General features: G+C 42.6%; 1 protein-coding gene across 2 annotated transcripts in view; it reads right to left on the minus strand.

Annotated features, from left to right (window-relative positions):
• Window positions 1-536: 536 nt before the first annotated feature.
• PEAK1 (pseudopodium enriched atypical kinase 1) overlaps window positions 537-13,957 on the minus strand; it is an 80,905-nt gene continuing 67,484 nt past the window's right edge. For both annotated transcript variants that reach the window (XM_069765653.1, XM_069765652.1), the window contains exons 3-5: window positions 10,651-10,847; window positions 3,933-4,402; window positions 537-2,616 (exon numbers count right to left, since the gene is read on the minus strand). In XM_069765653.1, coding sequence (XP_069621754.1) covers window positions 1,441-2,616; window positions 3,933-4,402; window positions 10,651-10,847 — 1,843 coding nt within the window. In that variant the 3' untranslated portion in view covers window positions 537-1,440. The remainder of the gene's footprint in view (window positions 2,617-3,932; window positions 4,403-10,650; window positions 10,848-13,957) is intronic.

Here is a 13,957-nt window from a genome sequence, read left to right on the forward strand (position 1 = left end):
CGAGTCATACACTGTAGGGAACCACCAAACACACACTAAGTCAGGGATAGGGAAAGGGTCAGGCGCAAATACGGGTAGCCATAACCAGGCCAGGGAAAGAAAAGCAAGAAGCAAACCTCGACCTGGATCATGACAGTACATATGTCCTGTATGCATCATAAGTCACTGCAATAGTCCCTGGCAGGGGTAGGATGATTTTTGCAGGGATAAAATTCTTCATGTTTCTACATAGAGCAGAGAAAACAGAAGAAGGAACTGGGTAGAAACCAAAATGAGCAATTAAATACGCAGTGCTTTATAACATGATGACTGCAATATATTAAGAAGATAAAAACTTTGATGGGAAGAGGAGTGCTTCTTTAATGTTGTAATGTTGAGGTTGTAGGTCAGACTTTTGGGGAACTAGTAATCTGGTCAGTTAACTAAAACGTCCAAGTTTCCCTGCATTTCAGTAGAGCACCTGTTTCTACTCTCTGTAATAATCAAATTAACATTTAGCTATCTAAAAAAACACACAAAAAGAGTGCACACATCAATACCAGTGCCGTAAAACAGATTTATTAACACAGCAACAGTAGGAACATCAGCAGTAAAGATGGAAATAAAAAGTACCACAACAAAAAGTAAAGGAGGCATCGGAGCATGGGACACCTGTACTAGATGACCACCTCTGCTCCCCTCGCCTCCTATAACAGAGGAATTACCAGGCAGTGGGGCAAACCTGCCGCCTACTCCCCATAAGATCAGGAACAAGAAGCATCAAGGACACTTCTATCTTCACATCGTGTATACTGAATATAGGTCTATATATGGATTTAACACTATGGGTGTGGTTCTTAATGTATACTGACTGTGTAGTTGCATATAAATATAAATATGAATTTATGGTATTAAAAGCATTAAGAATAAAACATTTTATATTAATACTAGTTCTGGTAATCTCTCCCCCCACAGTCTGGCAGATTGTATGCATATGTATTAGGTGTAAGCAGTGCCGTGTGTGTGTGTGTGTGTGTGCCATGGCTACATCTTGGGTATTGTTCATTACCGGTATGCGGACACGTCTGCACCTGTGTTAAGCGAGGACGTATCAATACTTTCATGGTGTGTCGGTTTGGCTTGTAACCATGTCTGCTGAGTATAAAAATGGTTGTATGAAAAGGGGGTGGCGTTGTATAACTTGTTAATAAAATGAAATATACTTGCCTGTAAATACGCTTTTTACAATACCTATACTAAGCCCACTGTTTTTGAGGCATGCAAGTCCCTGTATGTGAGAATCCACATGTGAGTGTAATGTCTGCGTAGGTATCTGCCTGACTGTGCAAGAAGGAGTGGTATAATACTGGATGTTTAAGCTTCTTAAACGGAGCCTTCTGGGGTATTCCCATCTATTGCACACAGACCATGTTGAGAAAAGTTAGAGAACGATCAGGTGATTCAGTTTTGTTCCAGTAGCCGTAGAGTCTGTGCCAGTCCCTGGGCTGTGCCAAATGCCAAGTACTGACAGCACAGCCAGTCCTCCAGAGTCACTCCACCCTCTTTCTCCAGAGCTCTCTCCGCTAGCCTTATTAAAAGCAATGTCCTCTTTACCTCCAGCCAATTATACAGAGTTCCTGATCCTTGTAGAACTTCTTCTCGCGGGCCCCAAATCAAGCAGCGTAGGGCAGACTTGGCTTGTCCCACCTGTAGTCGATCTGAAGGGCTATGTTGCAAAAGACACCCTGCTAGTCGTCCCAAACCACGTGAATATGGAGAGCGGCGCGGCACAGCTGGTAAGTCACATGGTCCATATTCTCTTTCCTTCAAACCCCCATCAAGAAAAGGATTGGGTAAGTGCAACATTTCATAGATGAGGATCCCAGTCTGAAACTCATCACTCCTTCGGTACTGCGTTGCTCCAACAATCTCAGGAGCCATACGTGAAGGATCACCTAATCCCTGCGGACGCCAAACAGTTTGACTCTTCAATTTAGCCTGGCTAAAGTTGGTGAGAAGCAATCGACCAGCACAAGTTGGGAATACTCTCTGTTCCGAAGGACCAGTTTCCTTGGCGTTCTCATTTGGCTGCTCAGCGGCAGACATATGGCAACAACTACATCCTGACTCTCCAGGACGGCAGCTGGCAAGCAAAAGGTTGTCTAGACGAAGATCACAGTGGGTAATACCTTGCGCCTTCAAATGCTCCAGAGCTCCACAGAGTTGAAGCAGTAGAAGACAAACTTGCCGTTCATATAACTCGGGCTCTCTCCGATGCCGAATTTCACCCTCCCGCACAAAATCTGCAAGTGTCTGTCTGGGGGGTTCTCGTGTAATTACTACCACTCTACTTCTCCGTTTGCCCAATGAGCCTTGGTTATTAGGAGAACTTTGCTTTTGATTTTTGTTTGAGGTCTCTTTAACTCTTTTGGAGACCTCGACACTTTCACCTTGGTCTTCTTCCTCCTCCTCTTCCTCAGATACAGTAGGATCCTCCCAGGGTAGTAAACGTGCAGGCACCTCAGCCAAAAATTGCCCACAATCCTGCTGGATATTGAATTGTTCAGTAAGGCCCTGTCGTATGGCCAGGCAGTGATAATATTCCCTCTGGGCTTGCTTGGATTTGCTGCGGCAAATCTGCAAAAAACAAAAAAGGACTATGTTAAATGAAAAGAGAAATGGTTCATAAAAGAATCCTAATACAACTGGACAAGGAACACTATTAAAATGCAAGAAAAAAAAATCCCTCCACCTCTAGTTTCCAAGAGCTCCATATGGGGGTCAAAAATTTGACGAGTAAAATTACTTTTCAATCTAACTATTGATGCTCCTTTAAGTGTAATTGTATGGAGTTGAAGAGGCTCTTTTAAAATGGATCTGTCACCAGATTTCACAATACAAGCTTCATACATTATTAGCTAGATGACCAAGATATGAGGAGACTGGTGTACTTACTTTAAACATACACTTCAGAAAAGCTGTATAATTGGGATATTTAAAAGGGTTGTCCACTACTTGGACAATTCCTTCACACTTAGTTAATTCCCTAGTGTAAATTGAAACCAGCCTGTACACATTTCCAGTACAGCGATGTCGGTGCAGAGGGCTCCCAGGGCTTGCCTTACATTACAGTGGGGGAAAATAAGTATTTGATTCCTTGCTGATTTTGTAAGTTTGCCCACTGACAAAGAACAGTCTATAATTTTAAGGATAGGTTAATTTTAACATTGAGAGATAGAATATCAAAAATAAAATCCAGAAAATCACACTGTATAAATTATATAAATTTATTTGCATTTTGTAGTGAGATCCCCTACCAACCATTAAGAGCTCTGGTTCCTACAGACTTTGGTCTAGCTGGACTCATTACATGTACATTTTAAAAGTATGAAAAAGGACTATACAGCTTTCTGACTCAGTAAGTACACCATCCTCATCAGGTTTAAGATCTGGCAACTTATCCTGTGAGATGTACTAAAATGAATATCAGGCTTCTGTAATTGATTGGAGGTGGCCAGTTTCCTAGATGAGGACGCACATTCAAGTTGTTTGCTATACAGATTGCAAGCGCAGCTCTGAAGCTGGCCAGATCACTAACTCTGCACTGATCCAATGCGGCAGAAGCAAACCATCTGCTTTCAGAAGGGGAAAGAGCACAGTTCAGACCAGTGGCATGACAGAATGCACAGTCCACACCGGGGTCACAACACCCCCTGCAAACAGGGAAGCAAAACAAAAAGATTTAAAGACAAGACTGCAGAGGATTTACCTATGCACTCTCATTTCCACCGAGTTCAGATAAGAATATGCAAAAATGTTCATCTTTCATCCATGTGCAATTGGAGTCTCCAAGTTGGCCATTCCATAAACTACTCTTCTTGTTAAATGTCACAATATATATCAGAAAAAATTGGTTAGCATCTGCTAACAATGTAAAAATTCTAAATAATTACCTTCACAGCATAGAGATTTCCAGGATCTCGTGCGTATGATGCTCGGTAATATACTGCATCTCCAGCTTGGCAACATGGTGTAGGGCTTGTTAGCCTGAAGTCTGGCCAACTTTCCAATCCAAAGCTTATTGGCTCTCTTTGTCCAGCCATGAAAAGGTCCTCACAACGAGCGTAGAAGCGGCGCAGGGCTTCAACCTGTAATTCAGCAATCTTCCCTCCACTAACTTTGGGTCGTTCCATGGAGTCTCCTGACTCAGTGCCACCAGTCTCCCAGCTGCGATCTGTGTCATAAGTAGGGTTAGCTAGGCTCAGTGATGTCCCAAGTGCTTTATCTGGTGTGGACTGTCGGGGTGCCTGATTCTTCTTTGGAAGAGGAGGAGGGGTTGGATGTGGTTCTGGCTCATTTGGTGGGCTTCCTCCATGGGTCTGACGAGGCTGTTTATATGGGATCATATTTGCCCGTGACTGACCTGTGGATACAGACCAATTACTAAATTTGGATCTTAGAATAAACTATTTGTTGAGACAATTTATCTAAACTAGTTTTCTGCCCTGAGATTGCCAGCTAGATGATATATTTTTTAAGATTGCAAAGTTCTTTGGAAGTCTTTACATGAAATCACAATACCTAGGCAAAAAAATAATGCTCGCAAAAAGCACAGGGATAATCACTAGCTGAAACAAGTAATTTTGGGGAAATGAGAAAAGGCCATTGGGCACTTGTCCTCCAAATTAAAGGTTGAAGTGTTGAAGCTCCTCCCTGTAATGATTGGCATGAAAATATGTGTTAATGTTAGTCTACTGTATACATTAACATTGTGAAAAATGCTAAGTCGAAAACTGATGCCTGGGGTTTAGATTACTCTATATAATCAGCAAATTCTTCTTGCTAGTAGCCCTCAAGCTGCATCTGTTCAGAACAACGAAATGCGCATATCAGGGAGTTGTCAGAAATGTTTTCCCCAGAAACAGGTAAAAGAGAACCTGACCGGTGATACATGCAGCCCAATCCATGGGCAGCATGTACCAGGCACTGGATGTATGATCTCAGCCAGGTATGTTGGACTCTGAAATGCTATGAGGTTTTAGAGAAAAACAATTTAAGAACTGCCAGGGACTAAGCCACACTGGAGAGTCAGACAGGCCGGCCACAGGTGACTGCTCCTCACCTGCTGCCCTGGACAGACATGTCTCTTTCTAAGTGCGTGTAAAGAGAAAGACCTGTCACTCCACGGCAGTGGGTGGGGAAAAGCTGCAGGGCACCTGCCCGTCCAACTGGTCTCCAGTGTGGCTTGGTCCCCGCTTTTCCAGCTCCAAGCTGTATACACTTGAATGCTTACTGGATGGAGCAGATCAAGTAATGTGTATTTGTGTAATGAAGGAGAAGGTGACCTAAGGATCTCAACGCCCTTTATCAAGGTGAGCATTATTATTAGGCAGTTTGTTTTCCTTAGGGAAAATGGGTAAAAAAATGATTTTACTTACTAAAAACAAAATATTGCGAACAATCTTTAAGAGGGATGCAGCTCTCTTGCAATTGCTAATATATTGGGGGTGATCACAGAACCATCCAAAGTTTTGTTGCAAAAAAAAACGTGTTGCGAAAAAAGAAAAGAAAAAAACAAAAAAAAAGACATTAACTGCCAATAATTGGAGAAGAATCAAATGTGAAGCGATCAGGAACCCATTATCTTCCAATGCCTTAATACTCCAGAACTGCAGACTCCCTGGAGAGCCCAGAAGTACAGGGTGTTCAGTACTCAGACATGGTGAAAGTGAGGAAGGCTGCAACCTGACCACCACTGAACAATCAAAGTCACAGAATTTGAAACGCCAAGACAGAGCCAAGAAATACCTGAAGACAATTTTTTCAAAAGTTTTATGGACTGATGAGATGAGTGACTTTTGATGGACCAGATGGATGGGCCCATGGCTGGACCAGTAACTGACACAGACCTCCACTTCAACTCAGAGGCCAGCAAGAAGGAGGTGGGGTATTGTTATCGGCTGATGTTATTAAAGCAAAGAGCTAGTTGGACCTTTTCAGGTTGAAAATGGACTCAGAGTAGACTCCCAAACCTGACCAGTTTTTATAAGACACTTTCTTCAAGCAGTTGTACAGGAAGAAGTATGCATCTTTAAAAAAAACCATGATTTTTATGCAGGACAATTCTCCATCGCTTGCATCAAAGTACTTCATTGCTTGGCTATCCAGTAAAGACGTTAAACATGAAAGAATAGTTACACGGCCTGACCTACCCTTCCTCACCTGACTTAAACCCTGTTGAGATCTTGTGGACTCTTCTTAAAAAATGGGAGATTTGCAGTGAAGGAAAACAGTACACCTCTCTGAACTATGTCTGGGAGACTGTTGGTGCTGGCCAAAAAGTTGATTGTAATCCTTATAGGCAGTGTCTTCATTCTTTTTTTTTTTATACAGGAGACTCACTATAACTGCGCATTGACTCGCCGGCACCTGCGCAGAAGAAGGATGAAGACACTGCCCATAGAAGGGTGGATAAGGTAAGGATAATAGTGTGAGTGCGGGACACAGGCGCGGGATTGTGGCGCCACAACTGCATGTCACAGGGCAGTGGGGTGTTATGACCATGAATACGGGAGGCAGAGATTTCTTCCAGGCACCGAAGCCTGGAAGAAATCATTAACATAAAAAAAAAAAATTAAACTCAATTTCTCAACTACACTGCAGCTATGAGGCATACAGGTAAAACTATTTTAGCGGCTGTGCCCTCAGTTGATGGCATGAGGACACGAAGCTCATCGATTGGCTGCACTGCTGTTGACATGAAATCAGCGCTGCGGACTCAGACACCAGGTTCAGTTGCATTATGATCAGGTTTTTATATATATACTAGATGGCAGCCCGATTCTAAAGAATCGGGAGTCTAGAATCCATATATACTTGAAATTCAGCAGGAGCTTGAAGAGCAACGTCACTGGGCCCGCCTCCACGCAGTAGAAACTTGCTGTGAGGTAAAAATTCAAAAATCACACCAAAATGGCGGGCGGAGTGTGTCACAGTACGGCACGTTTCTGATTGGTCGCTCGCAGCAGGCGGCAACCAATCAGACACTGGACACTGTTGACGTCACTTATCTCCGGACATTAGCTCCGGACATTAGCTCCGGACAGGAAGTTGGCACAAATTGCAGGAAGTAGTATTCTAGGCAATTAGATTATATATATATATATATATATATATATATATATATATATATATATATATATATATATATATATATATATATATATATATATATATATATATATATATATATACATACACTAGATGGCAGCCCGATTCTAAAGAATCGGGAGTCTAGAATCCATATATACTTTATTTATTCAAATGTAAAAATAATACAATTAATAAATAATAGTAAGAAAGAACAAAAAATGGCTGCACTCACCAGCTCTTGACAATTCTTGTTATTTAAGGTACAGTTACACAGGATCCATGAACATGCTTATGAGGGGAGGGATGAAAGACATCAGACGACAACTTTGCGTGTTGTGGCAAATGCCACAACAACAGTTCTTTGCTTAAGAACAATGTCAGGTAGTAGGAAAATAGCCAGTTAATAATAGGCAATAGTTCTTTGCAGGAATGCAGATATTAATAAATAGGCAGTTTATATTGCAGAGAAATTGCTGGGCAATAATGGACAATGTCCTTATGTGGCAAATAATAGAGCAATATACCCAATGTGGCAAAGAAGAGGTTAATAAACGGCAGTCTCTCAGTATAACAGTCAGTGAATAATAGGCAGTATATGGAGAAAACACCAAACAAAAGTTCAAAATTGGTGTGAAAATGTCACTGAACCACTTCACAACTAAATATATATAGTTTTGGTAAATGGTATTATCATTTTTTTGACGAAATTCGGCAGGAGCTTGAAGAGCAACGTCACTGGGCCCGCCTCCACGCAGTAGAAACTTGCTGTGAGGTAAAAATTCAAAAATCACACCAAAATGGCGGGCGGAGTGTGTCACAGTACGGCACGTTTCTGATTGGTCGCTCGCAGCAGGCGGCAACCAGACACTGGACACTGTTGACGTCACTTATCTCCGGACATTAGCTCCGGACAAAGCCACGGAAGTTGGCACAAATTGCAGGAAGTAGTATTCTAGGCAATTATATTATATATATATATATTGATTTGAAAAAAAAAAAAAAAAAAAACATCCAGACTGTCTGGCACAATCTGTACAATCTGTCCAGCGTCATATTTAATATGCCAATGCTGTAGAAAAAGACATGGAGCGCACATTAAAAAAATCATGCGTTGATCTAATGCCGCTAGGCAAAAATGTACAAAACTTAACATGAGGTTCTTAGTTTAACATTCTGTATGAAGCCCACTACCACATCACAGCAAATCTCTCAGTCGGTCCCTAACTTTTTATAGCCTTATTAGATCACTGTTATGTCCATGGGGAAGGGGGGGGGGAGGTTGGAGTACGCGAAATAACACCGGAGGCAGTTTTCTCCCAGGCAGCACACGCCCTGGAGCCTGGAAGAACTCATTAACATATAAGAGTAAAACTCAATTTCTCAGCTGAGTCCCCATTATTCCAGTCCACACCATCTCACTGGCACAACACCACAGCAACAATGGCTACCACACAGCACCAACGCCAAGTGAATGGGCTAGAAAACTCACCTTCCACAAACTCTCAGACTGTGAAGTGAAAGCAAAACTAGGCGGAACCACTCTTGGAGTCTCCTGCTAATTTAAAAATGCCTGTGCCTATAATGGGAGGAATGCTGGTCTAAGTAAAAAAAAAGTGGGGACAGACCATGCAATAGGCCAATGCTGTAGAAAAAGACATGGACCCCATATCCAAAAATCATACATTAACCCCTTTCTGACCTCGGACGGGATAGCACGTCCGAGGTCAGCTCGCTTGCTTTGATGCAAGGCTCCGCGGTGAGCCCGCATCAAAGCCGGGATCTGCCCGTAATAGGCGCGGGCAGAATCGCGATCTGCCCGCACCTATTAACTAGTTAAATGCCGCTGTCAAATGCAGACAGCGGCATTTAACTACCGCTTCCGGCCGGCCGGAAATGACGTCATCACCGACCCCCGTCACATGATCGGGGGTCGGCGATGCATCAGGATGGTAACCATAGAGGTCCTAGAGACCTCTATGGTTACTGATCACCGGTGGCTATGAGCGCCACCCTGTGGTCGGCGCTCACAGCACACCTCCATTTCTGCTACATAGCAGCGATCAGCAGATCGCTGCTATGTAGCAGAGGCGATCGAGTTGTGCCTGCTTCTAGCCTCCATTGGAGGCTATTGAAGCATGGCAAAAGTAAAAAAAAAAGTTAAAAAAAAAATGTGAAAAAAATAAAAAAAAAATATAAAAAGTTTAAATCACCCCCCTTTCGCCCCAATCAAAATAAATCAATAAAAAAAATCAAATCTACACATATTTGGTATCGCCGCGCTCAGAATCGCCCGATCTATCAATTAAAAAAAGCATTAAGCTGATCGCTAAACGGCGTAGCGAGAAAAAAATTCGAAATGCCAGAATTACGTTTTTTAGGTCGCCGCGACATTGCATTAAAATGCAATAACGGGCGATCAAAAGAACGTATCTGCACCAAAATGCTATCGTTAAAGACGTCATCTCGGCACGCAAAAAATAAGCCCTCAACCGACCCCAGATCACGAAAAATGGAGACGCTACGAGTATCGGAAAATGGCGCAAATTTCTTTAGATAAAAAATAACCTAGTCATCTTAGGTGTCTATGAACTCGTACTGACCTGGAGAATCATAATGGCAGGTCAGTTTTAGCATTTAGTGAACCTAGCAAAAAAGCCAAACAAAAAACAAGTGTGGGATTGCATTTTTTTTGCAATTTCACCGCACTTGGAATTTTTTTCCCGTTTTCTAGTACACGACATGCTAAAACCAATTATGTCGTTCAAAAGTACAACTCGTCCCGCAAAAAATAAGCCCTCACATGGCCAAATTGACGGAAAAATAAAAAAGTTATGGCTCTGGGAAGGAGGGGAGTGAAAAACGAACACGGAAAAACGAAAAATCCCAAGGTCATGAAGGGGTTAATCTAAGAGGTTTGCTGTGATGTGGCAGTGGGCTTCATACAGTCTGATCAGAATGGTAAACTAAGAACCTCATGTTCAGTTTTGTAAATTGTTGCCTAGCGGCATTAGAGCAATGTATGCTTTTCGTCTTTTTCTACAGCATTGTCATATTTACGTTTATATATTCAAAAACTTGTCAGAACTATGGACTCCATTCTGTGATCATTTTTCCTTCTAGCAAGTATTGTAGTTAGCCAAACCGAAACGTGAACAGGGTTCATTATAGGACTGCATATGTCAATATTCGTCTGTTCCCTGCTTTCTGTGTCCCGACATTCGGTCTGTCAACTAGGCCACAATGATGATGTTTGCGTAGTGACCGTATGAAATGTTGTCATGCAACACTACACAAGTATCAACGCAATGTCACCGCCACCTAAAGTAACGGGACAACGCAGATGTATACAGCGGTATTGATGAGAAATCTCTGCAGTCTAATTAGCATTTCTGGCAGAGGAAGTTCAACTGTGGGGGACGAAATGTTTTTTTTTTGTGGGAGTTGGGCTTTTCAAAAACATCTTTGCTGTAGGACAAACTCTCAGAAGAACCAATACTGGACACGATCTGTGGATCTCACCTAAGTTGCTGTAGGTGGCTCCCCCCGGACTACAGTCTGATGAGCAGTCGGAAGCAGCGCCAGAGACGGGAGCATGGTCCTCACGTATCTGAACCTCAGCAACTGCAGGTGGTGGCGAGCTATCTGCCAGATTCTGTTCTTCAGGCACCGCAGGGCCAAGCGAAGTAGAGTCTTGTATAGGCATATTGTCAGGAGTGCTACATTGAGAGACACATGAAATATAGTTAGCAGTATAATCACTGTACAGGCATAAATTTATCGTATACATAAATTGCCAGTGCAAGTAACAAATATGGTCAGAAGCAAGATATGTCCTAGAACCAGGTGACAAATGGAGAGGCTCACCATTTTCTGCTACTGACACAGTTCCCCATTCTCTAACAGAAAGAAGTGTGCTTCATTGAGCGGAATACGTGACCAGACTGCCCTGTGATCTGACCTAACCTGTGTGTTTACCTGGAAGGGAGTGTCACCAGAAACCCTCCCCTACGACAGCTCAGCACTGACACCACTGCTCCCCCGCCCAACTCTGAGAAAGTCTAGCTCCATTACAAAAACTGTAATAAAAAAAAGAATAACCCACCCATTCCAATCATACCTGCACATGGAAGCAGATGAGCGACAAAACACTGGTGACAAAACAATAAAAATATAGATTTTCTTAAAAGGAATAAAAACAAGTAAAGTAGATATATGAGCCGAGATCCTAGCAGTGAAAGTGCAGCACATAGACTGTGAAACCACAAGGAGCAATGACAGGGGAGAGGAAGGAGACGGAAAATAATAGGAAGTGCGATAAGTGTGCACATAGGGGACAAGTACGCTGCGAAAACGCTCAGACGTCAGCACTCACTGCTAACAGCAGCAACAATGGTGTGTAGGGCTAAGCTTAAGACAGAACGATATACACCTATCCACAAAGGCCTAAACCATACCGGAGAACATTATAGCACCAGAGAAATATACACCGCCGATGGCTGGGAATTTGTAGCATCCACCTTTCTTATATTTCATATGGTTTTGTGTTCATTCCACTTTTTATTTTGCAAATGTAGAACTTGTATTTTAATTTGAAGTAAAAGCTGTAGTTATGGTAAGACTTCGTTCTCATGGCATAGTCTGATGTAGTTTGGAGTGGTTTCATAGGACTAGACCCTAAAGGAAAGAGTAGTTCTATAAAAAGACAATTTCTATTTTTTTTTTGCAAATCGCTTGGCAAATCCCATAGCATCGGCCACAACAGTGGTCTTTGGCCACTGCAAGGGAATGGGACTACCGCCTCTTACCTGCTGGCATCTTCTTTGAATAGCTGGCCTGGCATGTCAAAAGAGCCAAGGTGAGAGGCAGTACTACTCCCGCTGCCATGCAGTTGGCAATAAGACATGCAAATCGATTCACAATAACTATTTCTCTATATCCAAATTTTTGTGAAAAAGATATTAGTGTAGACGTTGCCAAAGTGAGGGCCACATGCGGCCCGAGACAACCGAAGGGCCGAAAACACTGGCCCCTTCCGATGTCACCGCTATCAGCATCCTCGGGATATAGATAGCCATGAGTACAATGGTGGAGCAGAGAGACAACAGATCCTTCCACCATTCAGCATGCGCCATTGAGACAGCAGAAGCGATGATGTCACTAAATCGCGTCTGCTGTGCAGAGTGTCCGTTCACACAGCAAAGACTGGAGCAGAGCGCCGGGGGGATGGGAGCCAATGCGAAAGTGTGTTTTATGTGTGTCTGTATATAGGGGGCTATGTGAGGACTCCTGCTGTCTATAGGGGGGTTGTGTGGGGGTTCATACCGTATATGGGGGTGATGTGTGTGGACTCATGCTGTATATAGAGTTGTGTTGGGGCTCATACTGCATATAGGGGGGCTGTGTGTGGACCAACTGTATATAGGAGGGCTGTGTGGACCCATACTGTATATAGGGGGGCTGTGTGTGGACCAACTGTATATAGGGGGGCTGTGTGTGGACTAACTGTATATAGGAGGGCTGTGTGGACCCATACTATATATAGGGGGCTGTGTGTGGTCTCATGCGGTATATAAGAGCTATGACAGGACTCATGCTGTATATAGAGAAGCTGTGTTGGGGCTCATATTGTATATAAGGGGCTGTGTGTGGACTCATACTGTATTTAAAGGATTGTCATTTAATTCTGCTCAATATTAAGAGATATAATTACTATTAATATAAAATACGCTAGTTAGAACATTATTGAGCAGAGATAATTTCAGCCCTCCAAGAAAAGTTGCAGTCTGTCAAGTGGACCCTCAGGAAAATTAATTGCCCACCCCTGTGTTAGAGGATCCAAGTTCTACCTTGAACAAAAAAAAAATTACTTTTGGAAAAGGAGAACAGCAATACAGGGTGTAGGAACAGACAAGTAGAAACCCCGAGAATTAAAAGCCTGTTATCTAAACCTAAGGCTGTTTGCACACGTTGCGTTTTTTTCGCTATAAAAACGCGATAAAAACGCAAACATATGCATCCTATCATTTAGAATGCATTCTGCAATTTTTGTGCACATGATGCGTTTTTTTCTGCGAAAAAAAACGCATCGTGGTAAAAAACGCAGCATGTTCATTAATTTTGCGGGTTTTTTTCGCTATATAATGCATTGGGAAAGCTTTGGAAAAAAACGTGCAAAAAAAGTGGTAAAAACGTGAAAAAAACGCACGCGGTTTTCTTGCAGAAAATGTCCGGTTTTCTTCAGGAATTGTGCACATACCCTAAAGGTTACACAGAGCGTAGCTGCCGCTTGAATTAAATACCGATATTAGAAGTGGCCATTTTTTCCTCTGTGGTAAATTGGAAATGCCTCTCCCTCTCGTCACCCTCATGAAAAAAACTGCAGAATCTGGAAACTAAAAGACAGCACTAGTTTAGGTACTGGTGCTGAGAGATCAGGGAAATCACAGTTGCCCCATAAAGGTACTGCAAGTCACTTAAAATTCTGACTGCTAGAAGAAAAGTAATACATGTACAGAATGTGTTCCTAAAGAAAGGAATCTTATTTTCTAGACATAGCAACCACTCTGCTCCCTAACTGGAATGGCTATGGACACCTTTGCACTGAATTTTGTTTTATTGTTCATTTGCTTTAGAAATACAAAGTGATAATTCTACAGTAAACAGAGTTCATGAAGGATTTCAGCTTGTATTGCAGCCGTAGGGTCTCTGTACCGCCTACACCTAGCTGTTTGTATGTCGACTTCTGAGACTGCCTCTGGCCGTATCAGCTAGCGCAGCTCAGGAACAGCAACAACGATAGAAAGGAGGGTGTACAAGTCATACCAGA

Source organism: Ranitomeya imitator, chromosome 4 (genome assembly GCF_032444005.1).
Source record: "Ranitomeya imitator isolate aRanImi1 chromosome 4, aRanImi1.pri, whole genome shotgun sequence".
In the NCBI taxonomy this organism is placed as follows: domain Eukaryota; kingdom Metazoa; phylum Chordata; class Amphibia; order Anura; family Dendrobatidae; genus Ranitomeya; species Ranitomeya imitator.